The 23,022-nt window shown below is 43.3% G+C and overlaps 1 protein-coding gene across 1 annotated transcript; it reads right to left on the bottom strand.

The window, feature by feature from the left end:
- Positions 1-2,136: 2,136 nt before the first annotated feature.
- Dclre1a (DNA cross-link repair 1A) lies at positions 2,137-23,021 on the bottom strand. The gene is made up of 10 exons (XM_041660728.1): positions 22,741-23,021; positions 21,208-22,260; positions 18,611-20,230; positions 17,132-17,265; positions 16,148-16,266; positions 14,918-15,058; positions 12,921-13,066; positions 11,771-11,925; positions 4,140-4,281; positions 2,137-2,641 (listed from the first exon to the last, which is right to left on the bottom strand). The coding sequence occupies exons 2-10, from the start codon at positions 21,674-21,676 to the stop codon at positions 2,481-2,483; spliced, it is 3,087 nt and encodes a 1,028-aa protein (XP_041516662.1). The 5' UTR covers positions 21,677-22,260; positions 22,741-23,021; the 3' UTR covers positions 2,137-2,480.
- Position 23,022: the final 1 nt, after the last annotated feature.

Here is a 23,022-nt window from a genome sequence, read left to right as displayed (position 1 = left end):
GCAGTGTTTTAAATAATATAGTTTCTGTGTAATTATTTCGGGTCTGAGCTGCTGGGCAGCCAGGAAACAAACAAGTGACCCTCCCTGCAACAGTTGGCTATAAATTGTTATGGATAATGGTCAGAAAAAAAGCTAAACAAAGGAAATTAGATTTGAGTTCTTGGTTTTTATTTATTTATTTTTTATTGAAAAAAAAATTTCCGTTTCCTCCCAGCCTCCCATTTCCCTCCCCTCCTCCTACTCCTCTCCCCCTCCCCCACTCCTCTCTCCCTCCCTCTCCAGTCCAAAGAGCAGTCAGGGTTCCCTGCCCTGTGGAAACTTCAAGGTCCTCCCCCCTCCATCCTGGTCTAGGAAGGTGAGCATCCAAACTGGCTAGGCTCCCACAAAGCCAGAACATGAAGTAGGATCAAAACCCAGTGCCATTGTCCTTGGCTTCTCATCAGCCCTCATTGTCCACCATGTTCAGAGAGTCCGGTTTTATCCCATGCTTTTTCAGTCACAGTCCAGCTGGCCTTGTGAGCTCCCAATAGATGAGCCCCACTGTCTCAGTGGGTGGGTGCACCCCTCGTGGTCCTGACTTCCTTGCTCATGTTCTCCCTCCTTCTGCTCCTCATTGGGACCTTGGGAGCTCAGTCCGGTCCTCCAGTGTGGGTCTCTGTCTCTATCTCCATCCATTGCCAGATGAAGGTTCTATGGTGATATGCAAGATATTCATCAGTATGGCTATAGGATAGGGTCATTTCAGGTTCCCTATCCTCAGCTGCCCAAGGAACTAACTGGGGACATCGCCCTGGGCACCTGGGAGCCCCTCTAGGTTCAAGTCTCTTGCCAACCCTAAGTTGGCTCCCTTAATTAAGATATGTGCTTCCCTGCTCCCATATTCACCCTTCCTTTATCCCAATCATCCCATTTCCCCAAGTTCCCCCCATCCTCCCCTTCTCCCTTTTCTCTCCCCATCTCCTCTTACCCCTTTCCCACCCCACCCCCAAGATCCCAATTTTTTGCCCGGCAATCTTGTCTACTTTCCATATCCAGGAAGATAACTATATGTTTTTCTTTGGGTTCACCTTCTTATTTAGCTTCTTTAGGATCACAAATTATAGACTCAATGATCTTTATTTATGGCTAGAAACCAATTATGAGTGAGTACATCCCATGTTCATCTTTTTGGGTCTGGGTTATCTCACTCAGGATAGTGTTTTCTATTTCCATCCATTTGCATGCAAAATTCGAGAAGTCATTGTTTTTTACCACTGAGTAGTACTCTAATGTGTATATATTCCACACTTTCTTCATCCATTCTTCCATTGAAGGACATCTAGTCGGCAGCTAACATCAAATTAAATGGAGAGAAACTCAAAGCCATCCCACTAAAATCAGGAACACGACAAGGCTGTCCACTCTCTCCATACCTCTTCAATATAGTGCTTGAAGTTTTGGCAATAGCAATAAGACAACATAAGGGGATCAAGGGGATTCGAATTGGAAAGGAAGAAGTTAAACTTTCGTTATTTGCAGATTATATGATAGTGTACATAAGTGACCCCAAAAACTCCACCAAAGAACTCCTACAGCTGATAAACACCTTTAGTAATGTGGCAGGATACAAGATCAACTCCAAAAAAATCAGTCGCCTTCCTATACACAAAGGATATAAGTTCTTGTTTTGAAAAGAAAAAAGGGAGAAATGTTGTTGGACAATGCTCTAATACACTGTAAAGATTTGTCACTCATATTGGTTTAATAAAACCAATGATTGGCCAGTAGCCAGGCAGGAAGTCTAGGCAGGGCAACCAGACTAAGAGAATTCTGAGAAGAGGAGAAACAGAGATAGTCAACAGTCAGACGCAGAGGAAGCAAGATGAAAATGCCTTACTGAGAAAAAAATACTAAGCCATGTGGCTAAATATACACAAGAATTATGGGTAAATTTAAGTTGTAAGGGCTAGTTAATAATAACTCTGAGCTAATAGACCAAACAGTTTATAACTAATATAGGCCTCTGTGTGTTTATTTGGGACTGAATGGCTGTGGGACTGGGTAGGACAGAAACCTTTGTCTACAGCAAAGTATAAAATTGTTTTAAAAAATTAAGTCTACTAAAAAGAAAATGAAATGACAAAACCCATCAAAAGATGGTTTAATAATATCTATATTAATTTTTATTTAAGAATGCATATCATATAAAAGTTTTATTTCATATTACTTTTGGTCTAGTATCCATTATCATGAATCTTTTTGGTTTCCTCCTATCAGATTGCTGAAGATTACTATTGCTTCCACGGAGAAAGAATGAAGAATTAAAGGCATGGGGAAGACGCCCTCTCAGCTGTCCCTGAGGAATCTGGGAGGATTCAGTAGCATGGATACAGTATTCAAAGATGAGTTGAGAAACACAGTCCTGAGACTGCTTTCATAAGATGCATTTCCTGTTGGCTTAGACTTAACCACCAACACCTGCTGACTCTTCCGCAACAGCATCAGTATCCAGCCTCCAGTCTCCACTCTTTAAAGTACTTCTCCATCGCGTTCCGGGACTTAAAGCTGCCGACATTTACGGTGGGAATGATTTTCTGTGGTTTCAGCCACTGGACAAAACGTTTCATTTCTAGGTAACTGCTGTGTTCACTGTAGGGGATTCCTGTAAGGCCCAAAGGAAGAGATTATTTACTAAAAACCAAAATAATAAAAGTAAAAGAAAATAGAAAATCAGTACAGAATATTGCTGTTAAAAAATTCTGGTGCTAGCTGGGAAATGGTGGTGCATGCCTTTAATCCCAACACTCGGGAGGCAGAGACAGGCATATCTCTGTGAGTTTGAGGCCAACCTGGTCTACAAGAGCTAGTTCCAGGACAGGCTCCAAAGCCACAGAGAAACCCTGTCTCAAAAAAAAAAATTCAGTGCTTTAGTTATGATAATAAAACTTGATGTTTTTATGATTAATAAAGATTAAAACATAAACAGAAAACTCAGGGCACACATGCAGATACACACACAAAACCCCAAAACAAAACTTTTAAATGCACATACCTAAAAAGTATTCTAGAATTATATTTAATTGGAATGTTTGTCCTCTAAACCAGTGGTTCTCAACCTGTGAGCTGCGACCCCTCTGAGGGTTGAAGAACCTTTTCACAGGGGTCACCTAAGACCTCCAGAAAACACAGATATTTATTAGGATTTATAACAGTAGCAAAATCACAGTTATGAAGCAGCAAAGAAAATAAATTTCTGGTTGGGGTCAACACAACATGAGGAATGGTATTAAAGGGTCACAGCGCTAGGAAGGTTGGAACCACGGCTCCAAACACTTCACTCACTGTGAACGTCAGGGAAATCAGAGGAAATGTGAGATAATGAGAAGGACGGCAAGCAGGAGACTTTGGTTTCTAGCGAAAGCCAATGCCAGGGCCAAGCTTTACGTACATAAAAAGCAAGAAGCAAAAAAAGAGGATTCTAAAAATCCCTTTGTGTCTTTTACAGTTAAAGTCCCACGGAGGAGGGTCATGGGAGTCTCTGAATGAAAGTCCTCAGTGGTCTGGAGACACAGCGCATGTCTCCCAAGGAACTAACAAAGGCAAGCATGCACCAGCTGTCACCCCTAAGTCCCCACATCTAACCCACCTCTTCCTATCAAGACCTTACCACTTCCTGCCAGCTAAACTTGGCTATAAAACCACAGCATTGTCCTTTCGAGTACTTCTATCATTTCCTCTACTACCCTGACTACAGCATGTAGTGATCTGCCTCAGCCACCATCAGAATGTCACCAACTCTCGTTTGCTGGCTTGCAAGACTGGATAGGAATTCAGGGTTGTGGAGAGCCTTGAAACTCTAGAGCTGCTAAATTCTTTGCTGTCTGTTTTCCTTGGTTCTTAATTTCATAATGCTTTTATGGAATGAACAGTAACAAACATTACAGTGAGAAATTCTGGACCAGAATGACGGTTCAGTGGGTTAGGACACTTGCTGCCATGGCTTATGATCCAAGTTTGATCCCCAGGACCCACAGGGTAGAAGGAGAGCTGACCCTGCAAGCTGTCTTTGAGCTCCATGGCTACACATGGTACACTCGCACAAATAAAGATATAGTAGAAAAGGAGAAATTGATGAAAATGAGAAACTTGAACAACTTTACCATATATTGATATATTTCCTTTCGTCTGGGGAGTGATATCTGCTATGCTTGTTATGTTATTGGAATGTGTCCATCCTGTAGGTCGAAAAGCCAAAATCTGATCATATTTCCCACCACACTTCTTCAGGTGACTCTGTAAGCCCTGTCAAATGAGAACAGTTGGTTTGCTGGTCAGCGTCAGCAGAAACAGACCACGTGGGGTCAAAGGGCGAGATGAGAGAGCAGCACTGGCAGCCACAGGCAGGCCTGCTGTTAAGAATCGTGTGCAGCAGCCCAGAGCCAGGCTTCTAGGAAGACAGACATGGGAAATACACACACACACAGCTTCTCTTTTTGACTTTCCTAAACCAGTAAGGCAACGCCTGGGAAAAGGTACAATTAATTGTTTGCAAGTTAAGTAACGGAGTCAACTAAATTATGACTGAGTTAACTACAAAATCCCACCTCTTCCCAAACCCCACATACAGAGACATTAATATTATAACAACAAACATACATGCAGCATAAGTCTTCGTGTGTAAGCTGACAAGGACACAGATGTCTCCAGCTAAGAGTGGTACTGTACGCAGCACGGATCCACACTTTAAAAATGCACCTAGCATTCCTCTTGGGCACTTGCTTTTCACCCTCAAATGTGAACTGGGCTCATCTTCAGTCTTCAGGCCCTGTAATCAGGAGTACCGTGCTTCTTATCACTGTTCTATGGCTGTGAAGAGACGCCACAACCAAGGCAACGCCTATCGAATAAAATGCTTAACTGGGGCATCTTTACAGTTTCCGAGGCTCAGTACAGTATCGCTGTGGCAGGGAGCCGGTGCAGGTACGCATGGCCCTGGAGAAATAGCTAAGAATTCGACATCCTCAAACAGAAGCAGGGATACTAGCTTGGATTTCTGAAGCCTCAAAGCCCACCCCCCAGTGACACACCTACTCCAACAAGGCCACGCCGCCTAATATTTTCAATAGTGCCGCTCCCTGGTAACTAAGCATTCAAATATGTGAGTCTAAAGGGACCATACCTATTTAAACCACCACATTCCACTCTTAGACCCCATTGGTTTGTAACCGTATCATAATGCAAATGTATTTTGTTTAACTTCAAAAGTTTCCATACTCTGACAGTCTCAATAATATTCAAAAATCCAAACTTCATAAGTTTCTTCTGAGATTCATGACATCTCCTAACTGTAATCCCCTATAAAATCAAAATTAAAAAAAACCAAATCACATGCTTCTAAAATACAATGGCACAGAATGCATATTGCCATTCCAAAAGAGAGGAAACGGAGCAGAGTGAGGAAATACCAGACCAAAGCAAGACTGGAAACTCAGCAGGCCAATCTCCAAACTCTGCAGCTTCATGTCTGAGGCCAAAGCACTCTTCAGATCTCTAGCGCCTTTCAGCTTTGTTGACTACAACACACTTCTTCCTCTTAAGCTGATTCCACTCTCCTTTCCTTGGCAGGTCTCCCACAACTCTGGCATTTCCAACATTTTGGGGTCTCCAAGGCAGTCTAGGCTCCACCTTCACAGCTTCACACATGGCCTCTGTGGACCTCCACGCAGGGACACTCCTGACACACGCCTGGCTATGGAGGGGATTCCACACATTGTTCCTGGACCTCCACGCAGGGACACTCCTGACACACGCCTGGCTATAGAGGGGATTCCACACATTGTTCTTTTCTTGGATTCTTGACTCTAAAGCCAGAACCATGTGACGGAAGCTGCCATGTTCTGCTGCTTACTGGGCCTGGAACATGGCCCCCTCATTCAACAGCATCTTCATCAGCTTTCTGTTATAGATGGTTTCCCTCACTGTGGAAGCTCTATTTCTTTTCAGAAGTTGGAAGCTAGCTGGGTGGAGTCTTGCCCTGAGGTCAGCACTCCCTTTCTTCCAGTACTATCAGGCTTTTCTTTAAACTTTTCACCTCCTTGAGCACTGGACTTAGCGCCATCGCACTTCCTGGTGCTCTCTTTCCTCAAACTGTACATTTTGTATTTTCCTTTGCTCAGTTTGTTCATATTCATTATAGACCTGCATATGAGTGACCACTAATGATCGCACAACACAGTCAATACTAGGCTGTCTTAAAACTTCCTCTGCCAATGCCATCAATTCAAAACTCTTTAACTTAGCCTCAGGAAGATTTTTTTTTAGGACAAGGGCAAAGAGCAGCCATGTTCATTGCCAAAATACCACAAGAATGGTTCTAGGCCATTTACTGATAAGCTTCACCTCTGAACCTCTGGGAGCTGGAACCACACAGATCGATCGCCCTCAGCACTGTCTTCTAGGCCCTCCTGGGATGACCCAGTAACCCTTGCTCAAAGCACCCAACTATTTTTCTAGTCCAAACTCCCAAAGCCTTCCATATTTCTCTGACAAGCATCAATACCCAGTTTCTGGTACCAACTTCTGTCTTAGGTACTGTTCTATGATTACACCATATCAAGGAAATTTTAATAAAAGAAAGCCTTTAATTGGGGGCTTACTTACAGTTTCAGAGGTTCAGTCCTTTGACATCAAGACAGGGAGCACAGCAGCAGGCAAGGCAGCCATGGTGCTGGAGAAGTAGTTGAGAGCTACATCCTGATCCACAGAGACAGAGGGACTGGGCCTTTTGAAGTCTTGAAGCCCACCCCCAATGAGGCACTTCCTCCAACAAGGCCACACCTTCTAGTCCTTATCAAATATTATCACTTCCTGATGACTATGCCTTCAAATATATGAGTCTATAGGAGCCACCCTTATCCAAAGCACCACACATGCTCTTCTTGTAAGAGCTGAGTAGAATAAAGTGCCTCAGTTAAAGTCATAATGAGCTACGGCATTTCGAAACCCTCTAAGAATCCATTCCAAGGCCAGGCGGTGGTGGTGCATACCTTTAATCCCAGCACTTGGGAGGCAGAGGCAGATGAATTCTGTGAGTTCGAGGCCAGCCTGGTCTACAGAGTGAGTTCCAGGATAGGCTCTAAAGCTACAGAGAAACCCTGTCTTAGAAAACAAAACAAAACAACAAACAAACAAAAGAATCTATTCCAAGTCAAATCTTTGAAAAGTGGTAATAGTAAGAATGGGAATGGTAACATAAAGGGATTTTTTTTTTTAAGGTCAACATTTTTGATTTTCAGATTGAAACCTAGGATTTCAAAAGCTTAGAATGAATCAAAATGCACTTCATTGATGAAATAGCCTCATTTTCGCGTGTGCGTGTGTGTGTGCCCGTGCACGTGTGGAGGACATGGGTATCTTGCTCTGCCATGCTCTGCCTTGTTCCCTTGACTCAGGGTCAGTCACTGAACCCGGAACAGGCTTGTGGGCAGCAGCCCCTGTCACCTTCATGTCTCTGCCCCACAGCACCAGGGTTGTGAGCACTTGCACCTATACCTGGCTTTTTACATGGGCTCTGGATTTGAACCCAGAGCCACATGTTTAGGCAGCAAGTGCTCTTATCTGCTGAGTCCTCTTCCCAGCCTCCCCTCTACTGCCTTTGTAACAACCAAAACCTTTCATTAATGTGAAGCAAATATAAAGCTATCTATCATGAACAACTCGTATTTCTAATCAACTCCTGTAGCAGGAGCTACAGACATTTAAGTTTCCATTACATCCCTGGCATTGCCAATTAACAAGTTTTTGTTTTGGTTATTTTCTTATTTACTATTTTTCCTCACTTTGTGCTCCAGAAGAAAGGAAGCAACAGTAAACAGAGACTGTGGATAATAAGTATAATATATGCATGGTCCCATAAACTGTGGATAATAAGTATAATACATGTATGGTCCCGTAAACTGTGGATAATAAGTATAATATATGCATGGTCCCGTAAACTGGGGATAATAAGTATAATATATGCATGGTCCCGTAAACTGTGGATAATAAGTATAATATATGCATCATCCCATAAACTGTGGATAATAAGTATAATATATGCATCATCCCATAAACTGTGGATAATAAGTATAATATATGCATCATCCCATAAACTGTGGATAATAAGTATAATATATGCATCATCCCATAAACTGTGGATAATAAGTATAATATATGCATGGTCCTGTACTGTGGATAATAAGTATAATATATGCATCATCCCATAAACTGTGGATAATAAGTATAATATATGCATGGTCCCGTAAACTGTGGATAATAAGTATAATATATGCATAGTCCCGTAAACTGTGGATAATAAGTATAATATATGCACAGTCCCATAAACTGGGGGATAATAAGTATAATATATGCACAGTCCCATAAACTGTGGATAATAAGTATAATATATGCATGGTCCCATAAACAGTGGATAATAAGTATAATATATGCATCATCCCATAAACTGTGGATAATAAGTATAATATATGCATCATCCCATAAACTGTGGATAATAAGTATAATATATGCATCATCCCATAAACTGTGGATAATAAGTATAATATATGCATAGTCCCGTAAACTGTGAATAATAAGTATAATATATGCACAGTCCCGTACTGTGGATAATAAGTATAATATATGCATCATCCCATAAACTGTGGATAATAAGTATAATATATGCATCATCCCGTAAACTGTGGATAATAAGTATAATATATGCACAGTCCCATAAACTGGGGGATAATAAGTATAATATATGCACAGTCCCATAAACTGTGGATAATAAGTATAATATATACATGGTCCCGTAAACTGTGGATAATAAGTATAATATATGTATCATCCCGTAAACTGTGGATAATAAGTATAATATATGCATCATCCCGTAAACTGTGGATAATAAGTATAATATATGCATCATCCCATAAACTGTGGATAATAAGTTTAATATATGCATAGTCCCGTAAACTGGGGTTGGGTTTGCAGCATCGCTACCAACTTACCCACTTCTATTTGTTTCTTCAAGACTACCTGAAAGAATTAAATGAGAACCTAGGAGACAAATCGGTTAATCTAAAAATAGCATGTGATATAAACCAGTGCTACAAATAGAAAGCCATGGTTCCATGAGCCAAATCTGCAGAGAAGGCTGCCAGCAACCACTAGCTGTACGCTAGCTACAACTGCAGGACTTCTCACGAGGAAAGCTATTATAAACTATTCGGTCAACACAAAGTCCCTGACTTATGACTGTCTCTCTCTGTTTATTAGTAACCAGTTTGTGAGGACAACGCCTTGGTAATGTCACTAGTTTCCTTCAGAAGGCCAACCATTCCCCACAGCATCCGTAGATTGTGTCTTACCACATTTAGACAATACGGGTTAAGTCTGAGGTGGCAGTCAACCATATGACGCCTGTAAGACCTTGGCATGAGCCAGAGTGTGAATTAAGCATCATTTGCAGGATTTCAGCCGTAACTTTCAGATACGAGAGTGCACGTGATCGTGTATGTGTTCAGGTATGTGTTGTGCTTGTGCAGGCCAGAGGGTCATCTTGTGTGTTGTTCATTGGGCTCCATCTGCTTTTAAAACAGGCTTTCTCACTATCTGAAGCTTGCCAAGTCACCTCAGCTAGCTGGTCAGGGAGGTCTAGAGACTCCCCTGTCTGCTTCCCAGGGCTAAGACTGCAAAGCACACACAGGGCTCAAGTCTCCCCAGGCCCTCTCAACAGTAGTTACGGTCTTCTCCCTCCTTCCTTAGCTCCCTCCCATCGTGACTGCACTGCACAGCCCCTGTGCTGGTCAGCACGGCTGCTCTAGTCACAGTCTGCTTTCCTTCCCTCTGGCCTTCTCTGCAGCAGACAGCATCTGGGAACACCCTTTTGAAAAGTTCTAACCCCTCAACCTCCATTACACTAACTAGCCACCCTGACAATCTGCTCAGATGAAACAAACCAAGTAGGGAATTAAAAAGTGCTGCCTGTCGTCCAGGACAGTGCCACGCATCCTTCAGAGTAACCAGCATCCCCTGAGACTCTCCACCAGGCAGGACAGTGCCATGCATCCTTCAGAGTAACCAGCATCCCCTGAGACTCTCCACCAGGCAGGACAGTGCCATGCATCCTTCAGAGTAACCAGCATCCCCTGAGACTCTCCACCAGGTAAGACAGTGCCATGCATCCTTCAGAATAACCAGCATCCCCTGAGACTCTCCGCCAGGCAGGACAGTGCCATGCATCCTTCAGAATAACCAGCATCCCCTGAGACTCTCCGCCAGGCAGGACAGTGCCATGCATCCTTCAGAATAACCAGCATCCCCTGAGACTCTCCGCCAGGCAGGACAATGCCATGCATCCTTCAGAGTAACCAGCGTCCCCTGAGACTCTCCGCCAGGCAGGCAGCTCCCAAACTTAAAACACTCACAGGGATGACTCAATTAGCAATGTGCAAAACCCTGCCTTGGCGAAACCTGAAAATGTATGGATGACAAACCCAGAAAAATAGGTCCTAAACTTATCCTTTCACCACCTGCGCAAAGGTGTGCGGGGAGAATCCCCGCTCAGGAAGCAGCATTCATTTTCTTGATAGCTTGTTATTTGTAAGGCACAGGCTTCCTAGTTTAAAAAGCTTCAGAAAAGCTACGATTAATAAAAATCCAGAGTCAGATACTGGGGTTCAACCTTAAGGTCAGAAAAGCAAAACAGCCAGCCACTGGCTCTTACCTCTACCTCAAACCGCAATGGGGCAAGATCCAGTCTCCACAAATCCTCAAACTCCACACCACCCCCGAGTTCCTGTCTCCTCCCCTACATATTCCTCTCTCCACCCAGCCATATGGCTCTTGTCTCTACCTCCGTAGTGCTGGGATTAAAGGTGTGTGATCCCAAGTGCTGGGATCACCTTATGTTTCTCTTTTAGACAGATTCAATTTTCTGTAGCCTAGAGTGGCCTTGAATTTCCAGAGACCCGTCTGCTTCTGTCTCCCGAGTCCTGGGATTGAAGGTGTGTGCCACCACTCCCGGGCCTGTATGGCGCACTAGTATGGCTAGTTTACTCTTTGATCTTCAGGCAAGCTTTATTTATTAAAAACAAATAACATACCACTATTTCCTTTTTTGTCTAAAATAAAAAAGGCTATAACTAATATAAGAAAAACTATATACAATAAGTACAATAACTATATACCATACAGGCAGTAAGTACATCAACAGTGTCTAGTCCATTTGCATTTGATAAGTTCAGAGAAAATACTCCATATCTATCCTATCTTGGTGAGTCCAAAGTCTTGTACCTAATTGACTTTCTATTGTAACTTGCTTTCTGCATCTGGTAAACTATAACTACAACTATCTAACCTTCAACTCCCTCAGGACCTAAGAAGGAAATAATAACTCATTCAGTAGACACCAGTGTCTAATGACTAGGGCTGAATATCAGAACTGAACAGGACAGGCTTGAGGGGATGAACTTACACCTGTCTAACTCCCTCCCCCACCCTAGGAAGCATGGTCCTGGTACAGAAGTCTGGATAGCCAGATGGAGACACGTGATTCTGTTTGTGTGCCTTCCTTTGGGCTAATCCTCTAGTGTTTAAATTCCTTGTAGGCATATAAATTACTCTACAGAGGTACTCACATAGAAAAGCTAAAAGCATTAAATACTTCCCTTGAGGGGAACTTCATTCTTTCAGAATTCCTTAGAGTCAAATACTCTTTGCTGGTTCATCCTAAAAGACACACATCACGAGTGCTTACCTTAAAATTAATTTGCATCATTGGGAGGAGGTGAACTGAAGAACTGGACATGTCTGTAGTTATGAGGGAACTGACTTCTGGTATATTGAGGCTCTGTAAAGTCCTATATTTTTCTTGGGACATGCCCACCTTTGAACCCAAAACATCAGCAACGGCTGTAGGCAAGCAAGAGATGAAAAACAATAAAATCATGGTTCGTTAAATAAACAGGGTTATAACTTACTCAAATTAAAAAAAAATAACTTACCAAATAAAAAACAAATTCACAAAAATAAACATTCACACTTTCATCACAAATAGCCAAATGACTTTGCTCTTTAGTTAGTGGAATTAACAACCAAAGCCAAAGATTTATTTTTAAAGGTCTATACTTATTTAAAAACCACAGAAGAAGTATAGAAGGCAGAGATGCTGAAAGGGCTCAGTGGTTAGGGGTGCATATTGCTCTTGCAGAGGCCCCAAGTTTGTCCTCAGCATCCTAGATGGCGACTCACAACCACGTGTAATTCCAGCTCCAAGGCAATTGGGTGCCTGCCATCTTCTGGCCTCCGTGGGCACCTGTATTCACATGTACAAATATGTATACACGTACACATGATTAAAGATAAAATTAGTCATAAAAAAGTAAGCGGTAGTTGGAAAGGAAGACATGTTGAACCCTGGCCATATCATTCCATCTCTTGGAAGCTGACATAGTATGGTCATATTTAAGAAGAAATGGGGAGCATTCCACAGAGACAAAACAACACATCACCTATACAAACTACAGGAAGACAGGAGAAACCACTCAAGAGTAAAAGTTGTATTACTCTCGGACAGTTTGCTGGTGGTTACCGCAGGAATGGTGCAATATGGCTGTGCAGTAAGCACCTTTCCGAGCTAATTAAAATCACAATGCTACACAGATTTTGCTGATAAACAGTCTGTACATAAGTGTCAACGTAATGCACTTATCAAATGTTTCCATAAATTTTAGCCTTCTGGTTTAAATTTATCAAACGCTACCCATCTTCCCTTTAACTTCAAAGGTAATACTGGATCATTTCAGAAAATAAATATCAAATGCAAGAGCAGAGACTGAAAGGGCCCTTTGCAAGAGAATCTGATCTTTATAATATATTAATGCAAATTAGACACCGCTCGCACCCACCTAGGAAGACTTTCTCCTTTCCGATACAGTACGTGCCACAGACAACAAGAGCACGAGGGTTTAGAGTTACGGCCTCAAAGGCAGTGTTGATGGCAAACTGGATAACCTCCTGCTGGGACGGGAAGGTAAATTCTGGGCTGCAGTATCTGTGACAAGGAAACGCAGTTCTCGTTAACAGGGGAATATGAAACTGGCTCTATTGGAGGCTGCTTTAGAGGAAAACAAACCAGCCAGTTACATTCTCCGCGAGTACCAAGTATTCAAAGGACTGCCTCACACTGCCTAGAATGAAAATGCTCATTTCCAGTCACTGCCAATTTATGGTAGGGTAAGAGTTTTTCACAGATATTTTAATTATGCTTTTATCATCCTCAAAGAAATTTCCTGTTGAAATATTTTCTTCTCAATAAGAATATTTCCACCCAGTTACCCATTTTAACCATGAATGATAAACCTCATACCTATTTTTAAAGCCCAAGTAACTATCAAAGAAAATATAATTGAAAGAGATTATATTTGTAGGAAAGAATTCTGACATAATAAATAGAAAACTTAACATGAATTTTAATGTGGCATTTCACATTAACGGTGATGTCCACACGCTATCACCTTTCACAGATATATAAATGCATACATCACAAGAATACAGCAGACATGGGGCTGGAGAGATGGCTCAGGGGTTAAGAGGACATGCTGTTCTTCCAGGGGACCGGAGTTCAGTTCCCAGCACCCATATCAGTCAGATGCCAGCCTAGCCTGTGACGCCAGCTCCAGGGGATCCAGTGTCGTAGGTCCCCACTGGCACTGCACTCAACTGCAAACCACACAGACACACAATTAAAAATAACGAAACAAATCATTTAAAAAATACAACAGCTCTATCTGGACCCAGATACAAAACACCCAGTGAAGAACTGGCTCCCAGCTGTTATCTGCATATATTTTAAGATGAAAAGAGTGATTTTGCTAAAATATAACATACTGTAAACACCAAACAAATGATTTCCCATGACTTTCAGAATTGTTTTTGCTATTCAGCCATCAAAAACAGGAAAGAATCTGGATACTTTCTCTTATGAAAACTCACAAAGACATTCAGAACCATATGAAGAATAAACACTTCTTTATTTATCTATTACTTAAAGGACACAGGAGGACACAACATCACTATGAGCCACTGGCTGGGACTTAGAGACACAGCGTCACTGTGAGCCACTGGCTGGGACTTAGAGACACAGCATCACTGTGAGCCACTGGCTGGGACTTAGGGACACAGCGTCACTGTGAGCCACTGGCTGGGACTTAGGGACACAGGAGGAAACAGTGTCACTGTGAGCCACTATCTGTGGGAAGGCTTGTCCTTTGTGCGTCTGCTTTTTATATCTCATCCAAACAAATCCTAGAAATGTTTAATAGAATTAATTCCCAACAAATCAATGGGTTATTTTAATATATGACATTACATAGTATATAATAAATATTTATAATTTTGTCAATTACATCTTAATAAAGCTGAGACTACATAATTCAAATATAATCTCTTATGCAATTATATTTCTATCACTGAAGAATTCAAAGGTGCTACTTAAAAATTACCTTTTTAAGAAAAGAACAAAAGTAATTCCAATAGTCACAAACAAAACTACATTGTAGCCCGTTTCCCCTTCACAATTATACCCAACAACTATACAGACCTTTGGAAAAAGAATAATTTAAAGGGGATTTTCTTAAAAATCTATTTTCCAAATTTTCTGGTTTTAGTAACAGAATTGTCCTATAAACATTTTCAAAAATAAAATAACAATAAATTATGACATTTAATTCTAAATTTGCCTTTTAGCAGGTATATTTTTAATGGCATCCTTTTGATAAACAGTCTTAAAAATAATTGGCTGTAAACCATCACTTTAATTATCTAAGCAAAAGCTTAAATTACCCATAAAATGTAGAGCAGAGCTCTCGGTGAGAAGAGAACACCCAGAGAAAGCATGTCTTACGTGGTGTCTAAGTAGAGCGTGTGGACTCTGTGGCCTGCGAGAAAAGAGCGCTCCATGCTGGGGTTGGCTCGGAAGTCTCCCGTGTGCAGTATGACAGGGCCATTGGGAAGACGGAAAAGGATCATGGTAGCACCTGGACAGCTGGACAAAGACATCTTAGAGGAGCACAGAAAAAGCACTTGGACCAAGGGCATTTCTTTCAGCATCAGTGGGAGCATGAACTTTATGAGCTGAGCACAGGTGTATGGCGGTGGGAATTGGGAGGGGGAGCTGCCCATGCCTACAGGTAAACAGTCCTAAGAAGTCCTGGTTCCAGGACAGGCTGGCCCCTCAGCCCTCAGGATAGTTTCTGATTGATGAAAAGATATTAGCTTGAACAAGCAGTTATGTGAACTATGTCATCTGTGGTAAATATTTCAATAACATCAACTCCAAAAAATATCAGAACTCAAACTGGCCATGAACAAAAGGAATACTAACAAGGCTGGACAACAACTTTTTTTTCTTTTAAATAATCTAACATGCTAATATAATATTGGCCTGGACTTCAGCAAATCTAGATTTAGCCTTTCTTCTTTCTCTAAATACCCGTGATCTCTATGGATAGGCTCACAGCCCAGAAGGAAGCATAGCTGGTAGCTGTGTTTGGGCGACATGAATCTTGATGGTACCTTATACTGGGGGACAGTCATAGAGAGGGGAAAAGATCTCACAGAGGGAGGGAGGGAGAAGAAAAAGAAAGAGACAGGTAGGGGAGAACAACAGAGACAGAGGAAAAAAACCCTATTTCCATGGGAAAAAGAAACATTCCAAATCTTTACAGTCTAAAATTGAATTATTATTATTTATTATTTAGCTTAAAATCATTTAGTTTAGGGTGGGAAGCAAGGCACCAATCCTCTGGTATCCAAATGGAATATAAGATTTCACTTTATGCAAATTATATTTAAGAACATGGAAAACATCTCTGAAGAACAGTGACAACGTACTTTTAAAAAAGATGAAGTGTCATAAGTCAACATGGGTTGACAACATGGGTTAGATAACAGATTCTCTCTATACTTAATCTGATACTAAAATTATTTTAGTTAAGAGCCAAGTTCGTTAGCTCCAGGCTCTAGACCAAGCCCGCCACTGCTTCCTTTGTCAACACTTTAAAACGGGCACCCTGCATGAGACTGCTGTCCTGCCTTCTGAGTCAAGTGAGAGGACGAGGGACTTCACACTTACTGATTGGCATCCAGCAAAACGACCTTGACACCATCCACTACACACTCAGTGTCCATCGGCAACGGATGGACGTACTGCTCTTGCACACGGAGCTTCTTCTTCAACAAGTTGCCGGTTATCTGCAGATGGTGAATTTGTTACTGCGGCAGCAGGACCCTGAGAGTTGTGCGTCACCGCAGCTGAGAACCATGCTGTCTCGATAATCTCAGTGTCCCCACTTAGATGCCTGTGAAGGCTCCATCCACACCAGGAAAAAGTCTGTAAGACAGCCTTGCTCCTTTTCTGCCTGCTCACCTGGGAAAGCTAGCTGTTCCCTGCAGGAGGCACAGAATGCTTCCTCACCTGGTCACGGCCCACTAGTATGGGTTTTCCCGTGTTTCTTCCTGGTATGTGGTGGAGACTCTGAACTTTCTGGAAACCTAAAGTACACATTTCTGAGGTGCCTGTGCCTCTCCACAAACTACCCGAGAGGACACTTCATGTCTGCTGTGAGGATTAAATCAAAATCCAGAAAAAGCCCCTGGGAACCGGAATTCCAATGTTCACTGTCTAACAGGCAGTTGAAGGTATTCTGTACGGTGAAACTCCCTCTCTCTTTGGCTGGGGACAGGGTCTGAGGTAGCTCTGTTGCAGAACAGCCCCACCTTAGCATTATCTGTGGATGTTAGCCCTGGAAGCTACAAGTCCTCTACGGTTAAGTGTACTGCCTGTATATCGGTTAGGCACTCCAAAGAGTGTTTGCTGAGTAAAACTATTGAGTATACTGTGGGAACGTTTATTATTCTCACATAATAAAATTCATTGGTAAAAGCAGGTTGTAACTCTTGAGAGTGACAGTTTGGGATCTGCTTTATCCACCTTCTCCACTATAATGCTGGCTCGTCTAGTTTTCAATATTCTATTTTCTTTTTTTTTTTTTTTTTTACCATGCTTCTCAAAGTCACAACATTGCACCGAGCCAGAGTTTAAAACGCTAAAACTTACCTCACTACAGTAAATTGGGAACGTGGAGTCCTTAGACAAGCCGGCATAGTGATCGGAATGGAAATGCGTGAGGAAATAGGCGGTGCAGCCTTCAACCTTGCCATACTGGAAAGCGTCCACGGTGAAGCCAGTTCCTGCAACGAGATGCCCCCGTGGGATGAACAGGAGCTAAGGTGGTCATGCATGTGCCTGGGTTCCCTCAAAGATCAGGCCCCTCTGATAGGTACCTCTCATTTAACCCTCAATTTAACTAGGATTTACTTAAAACATAAATTTACCAAAAGGTAAGAATAACTTTTGTGTCTACTAAACATCCCAGTATAGAGACTTGGGCATAGTCTCACCAAAAACAATTAGTTAAAAGACACTAAGTTACAAACCAATCATTTCTTTGCCCCAATTAATACTTTTACAATGCTGATACTTAGGGGGCAATTGAAATCTCTCATTTCTACAAAGCAGTGAACGAAGAATGACTTAGAAGTCCAAAACCATGAATTCCCCATGGGGTGACACTTATTCACTTCTCTAGGGTTGGAAATAGTAGGGGCCAAAGGCATTACAAAGGTTGCAGTTCTCCCTGGTAGGGCCACAGTAAGTAAGAGACAGACAGGGCTATCTACAGTCCTTGTTTCGTTTCAGGGTAGTGGGGAGTAAGGAAAGAAGAAGGGATCGCCTCAAGAGTCTCCCCAGAGGAACAATAACAAAAATTAAGTTGAGAAATACTGTTCTGATATGAGCTTATGGAAGAAAGAGCCGAGGGTGCCGGCAGGTGATGCGTGGGTAAAGACTCAGCTTCACATTTCTGCTGAGGCCACCAATACACAGCACAGAGTGCAAAAGCAAATCGCAATCATCGCTGCAAACAAAACATCAGTGACGCATTTTTATGTGGTATTTAGAAGCTGAGGATATTACTGCTGTCTTATTGTATGCCACTGAAAGAGTTAGTGGTTTCTTTAGTAACAGAATTCATTTCCATGCGCATTTTTGTATGAACTCATCTGTGAAGGCCTGGGCAGATACTCATTTGGAATATATAAACACACGAGTTCTGATTGCTCTGAAACTGGCACTTGAGGCAGCACAGCCTGCTATCCTCCCCTTCTCTTGAGCCGCTGTGCCGCCTCGGGAGTGCTCAGCCACGGGATTTTATGATATGTGCACCGACGTCGTCTTTTCTTTCCAGCTAAATGGAACCTCCACTGCTCACTGGCCTTCCTGTAATCTATAACAGCTACCTAATCATTACAGAAGCATATAGAAAATAAATGCTTGATAAAATTCTGGTGATAATGGAGAAACCAAAACAAAAAACAAAAGCCTCAATTCTGCTAAAAGATTCATAGTGTTATAAAGAGCAAATAAAATATATGCTGAACACTAATTATTTCAAATATATCCACCCAGTGACAAGGAAAGTGAAGTTAAACACTGCTGTGTCTCCGCTGGGAAGCTGAAGTCAGTATTTCAACTTACCGGGGATTCTCTTATAGAACGGACAGGTTCTTCTCGCTTCCCTGGCACCAGACGACTCTGAAATGCCTCTGCTCCCTCTCTGCCGCCTGTCAAGAGTCCGGCTTACAAAGGCTTTGCTTTGGTTTAAACTGACTGCTCCCACTTCTAACCTCTGAGGTGCTCCTTCCCACGGTGAATCTGACTTTTTATGTCTCTTCCTTTGACGTTGTGTCCTCTCTTGGGACAGTTCTGTAGAGTGCTGACTCTCATTTAAATTCCCTGAATCCAATTCTAAGTCACTTAGGGAGTTTTCCGCTTTCCTCTTGTGCAGCGGGCGCCTCTTGTCCTTAGGACTCACACCTGGACTGGCATTTGGCCCACCTACCGCACTTGTCCTCGGGGAGGGCTCTGCTTGTTTTTTGGGTGGTAATCCAAAAAACACACCTATGTCCATCTGCTTCATTGCCTTCTTGGAAGGTTGACTGGCATTGCACTTGGGACTGGAAGGCAAAGTGCTCAAAGATTTGGCGAGAGGTGCACCAGAAGGCTTTTCTCCCTTTTTGCAGGTACAGGCCGAGTTAGCGATGGTAGCACCCAAGCCCTTACTCCCTAACCCTCTTATTTGACTTTGGGTCGGATGCAAAGGCAGGTGGTCTCCCTCCTTTTCAGGCGGCTTTGACATGGCACTTGTACGGAAAGGCAGAGAGACCTGACCGCTAACAGCTGACGTTTCAATTTTCTGTGTCTGATGGCTTGATCCAAGTGAGTGAGATCTGCGCGGCTCACCAGGTTTGGCTTTAGTGGTTTGATCATCAGAAGCAGCACACCCTGTTGTTAATGCAGGTGAAAACAAGAGCAAGCTCGTGTCTGTGTGTGGTGGGGCACCTCGGGACGGAAGCTGAAATGAACCTCTCACAGCACTGCCTTCACACAAGCCACTGAACTCAGCCTGAGTCAGCAGGCTTCTCGCCCGCGGGCGGACTCCCTCTCGCTCTTTCGGGAAGGGATCAAGAAATGTTTCAAATATGGCAGAGCCATCTTCTTCCAGGCAGCTGTCCTTAGAGCTCTGGGTAGAGAACAGCTCCGGCTGTGAATCATCCGGCTCTCGATTGAAGCCATAAGTCTCCTCATCACTCTGCAGCGGGGAGTAAGAGATCTCACAGCTGCCGCTGTCGTCTTCCGGCGATGGCACCCTCGTACTCTGGGAGCTGCTTTGACCATTTAATGCATCCGCGGAAAGAGGCAAATCACCCCCCACAAGCTTGTCCTTAACAAACCCTGCACGTTGTGGAACCAGGGACACCTGAGGGCCCGTGGAAGGGGGAATCTTTCTGTCAGGCTCGGCTGGAAGCTGGGATGTTTTTAGACATTGTACCAGCAACGAAGAATCCTCTAAAACTTTCCTTAAATTCTCCGTGTTCAGATGCACGGGCCATTTTTCCTCGGGGTTACAGGAAGGGTCTGGCTTTGCTGCAGTAAAATGTCCAGCCGGTGTGTGTGACGGGCTGCTGAGGGGCGCCGACACCTGTGTCGGGCTGCTGAGAGGTTCATTGCTAGCCCTACTCTGAGCAAGCAGGAGGTGAGTATATTTCTTAAAATGAGAAGGAATTGTGCAGGTACACCGAAGACCCTCGGGACACTCTGAAAATAGTTAAAAAAAAAAGATCATTTTACACATAAACTTTGACAGCACTAACAAAGTAACCTCTAAGGACAAACACCACTGGTCACAATTTTATTTTGTTTTTGAGACAGTTTCTCTGTATAGCTCTGGCTTTCCTGGAACTCACTCTGTAGACCAGGCTGGCCGCAAACTCACAGAGATCCACTTGCCTTTGCAAGTGCTGGGATAAAAGGCATGTGCTACCACCCAGCCCACCGTGGGTAGCCTTGAAGAACTATGGCAATAGCTATGTCTAAGTGCATGACAGCTGTTACTGAGACCAACATTAAAACACCAAAGGTTAATCCAACATAGTTTTACAATGTACTATTTATTACATTTAAACCAAATACTTTTAGATTGCTTTTCAAATACTCTCTTCACAAGAAAATAATTTTAGATAACTTAAAAAAACAGTCATAACTCATTCTACATATAGATCAAGTAAAAATTTCTACATGTTAAATATGACATTTATCTTAAAATATAATAACATGGCACCACTTCTGCTGCTGGCACATTTTTAAGAGACTCTGAGTCATTTCAGACGACCTTCTAGTTCCTCTTCCGGTTACTAACACGCATGATGCATACATATACCCATATTTAGAAACTAAATGTGTTTATAATTTCTATCGAACTCTAAAATAGGATAACAAATTGGCCCGGTTATTTAGCTTATAGGAATCCTCATCCATAAGATGTTAATGCCATCTACCTTATGCTGTCCTTGTAAGAGTCAAGTAAGAGAAAGCAGAGCGGCAATAGCTCACGCAAACTTCAGTGAACATTTATGGAAAGTAACGGAGAAGCTGGGATGATGGCTCAGTCAATAAAGTACCTGCAGCACACACAAGGGCCTGGGTTCATATTACCAGCCCTTAAATAAACAAGCCAGGCATGGCTGCACATTCTCATCTCCCAGCAATGGGGAGACAGCACTGGGGCTTCTTACCTGTGTCAGAGATTGGTGGAGAATCCAAACACTCAAAAACATGCCATTGGGGCGTCTGACCTAGCAAGGAGGAAAAGGGCATCTGACAGCTTGGGCAGTATCCATCGTAAACTGGGCGTACCCTTGGGGACACTTGTTTCTTTTTGGGCGTCCTACGGCTCTTTCTTGGAGTAGTCTCTTTGCTTTCAGACTGCGGAACCTCCTCTCCAGTGCTAGAATTCTGACTGGCACCTACAGAAATCGGACAGCCTGCTTCTTCAAGGCATACGCCAGGGCCCTTTGGGTTGTCTTTATCCTCTGTGGTTCTTCTTTTGTTTCCTTTTCGTTTTGACTGGTCTTTTCCATCTGTTGCTTTTCCAACAGATTCTGGGATATTTTGAGAACAATTATTTGGATGTGCTGGTTTTGGTTTTCGTTTAGATTTATATTCCCAGATGTCTTTCTCCCAAAGTGTGTCTTCTTCTAACATGGCAAATGATTTTATGAGTACGTGAGCCTTTAGTAAATTCAGAGTCCTCTCCTTGCTACAGTTTTTAATAGGAACAAATATAACCAAAAGCCAACTAACTTGGTGGGACTCTAAACCTTTGGTGATGATCGATATAGGCACACAACACGCTGCTCCGTTTATACCACAATAAATAAGAGGCCCTACCACAGGCTAATGTCTGTACTGTTTTCTTTACAGTGCGATACTGTTTCATTCAAGAACTTTTTTTCTTTTCCAGGACTTAATTCATAAAAATAAGAATCAATAATGCCTTGAAAATTAAGCATGGTTGAGAAGTATCGGCCCAACAACTTTAAGACAGGCTCCATATAACTGTACTGAAGCTATCCTGGTTCTCGTTCACGTGGGCAAGCAAGCGCCCACTCACAAGTTGGGTCACAGTTCCTTGTCAATCGGGTGCTTCAGGTCACTACTGAAACAAGCCACACCATAATCAAAGAGGTGTGTTGGTGACAAAACTGCCCCTATTTGTGACTCATGGAGATCCGATCGGCTTCAGTTTTCCGGGTGACTCCATTTCTCCTCCACCATAGGACCAGACCCTGCACAGGGAACAAAGTTCAAACGAGTGAGACTTAGGCCACACTGCACTCCAGACCGCAGGGCCTGTCATCAGCCCCCTGTCCTGACGTCCAGAGAGGTCAAGTACAAAAAACGCACACAGGCTCCTCCGCAGCCCCTTCCTTTGGATCGGGGAGGGGGAAGGCCAAGGAAGGGGGTCAGAAGTGACTCTCAGGTTAGGCACTGACAGCTCCCAAAGCGCGGTGCCCTCTGCAGCCCAGCGGCTCGCCCTGGCATCCCTGTGGGTGCACCTGGGCTGGCAGCCCGGGACCAGCTGCAGCTGCCTCTCCGCGCCGCCTCCCCTCCCCCCCCCGCGGGACATGCCATTCGCTCCGGCACTTTCAGCACCGCCAGAGTGACAGGATACTCTTGTTGTTATTGGTGTTGTTGACACAGAACCACTGGCCTCACTCCCTACAATAACGACCCTTCTCCTTTGAGGATTCCTTCGCCCCCTTTACCTTTCAGCTCTTTCTTGGCGGGAACTGCCGTGCCGAATCGGCTGATCGCGGTGTAACAGTGGAACAACTGAGGAGTTTTTTGTTTTGTTTTTCTCAAGTAGGATCTTTTTAATTTGGATTTTATTTATGTTGGAAACCCTTCTGGGCTTCAAAGGGAATGGGTTCCCCAGCCCCTCTAGGGCGCGACCTGGGCGGCCTTTCCCGTGTCGAATCTGGCGCTCCGAACGTCCAGGCTTCGCGGCGGCGGCCCGAGACCTGGAAGGGGCGGGGAGGGCCGCGCAG

This window comes from Microtus oregoni, unplaced genomic scaffold, assembly GCF_018167655.1.
Source record: "Microtus oregoni isolate MIOR12 unplaced genomic scaffold, Mior012 000012F_ref0000307, whole genome shotgun sequence".
Taxonomy (NCBI): Eukaryota; Metazoa; Chordata; class Mammalia; order Rodentia; family Cricetidae; genus Microtus; species Microtus oregoni.
This window is presented reverse-complemented; position numbering and strand designations above follow the sequence as displayed.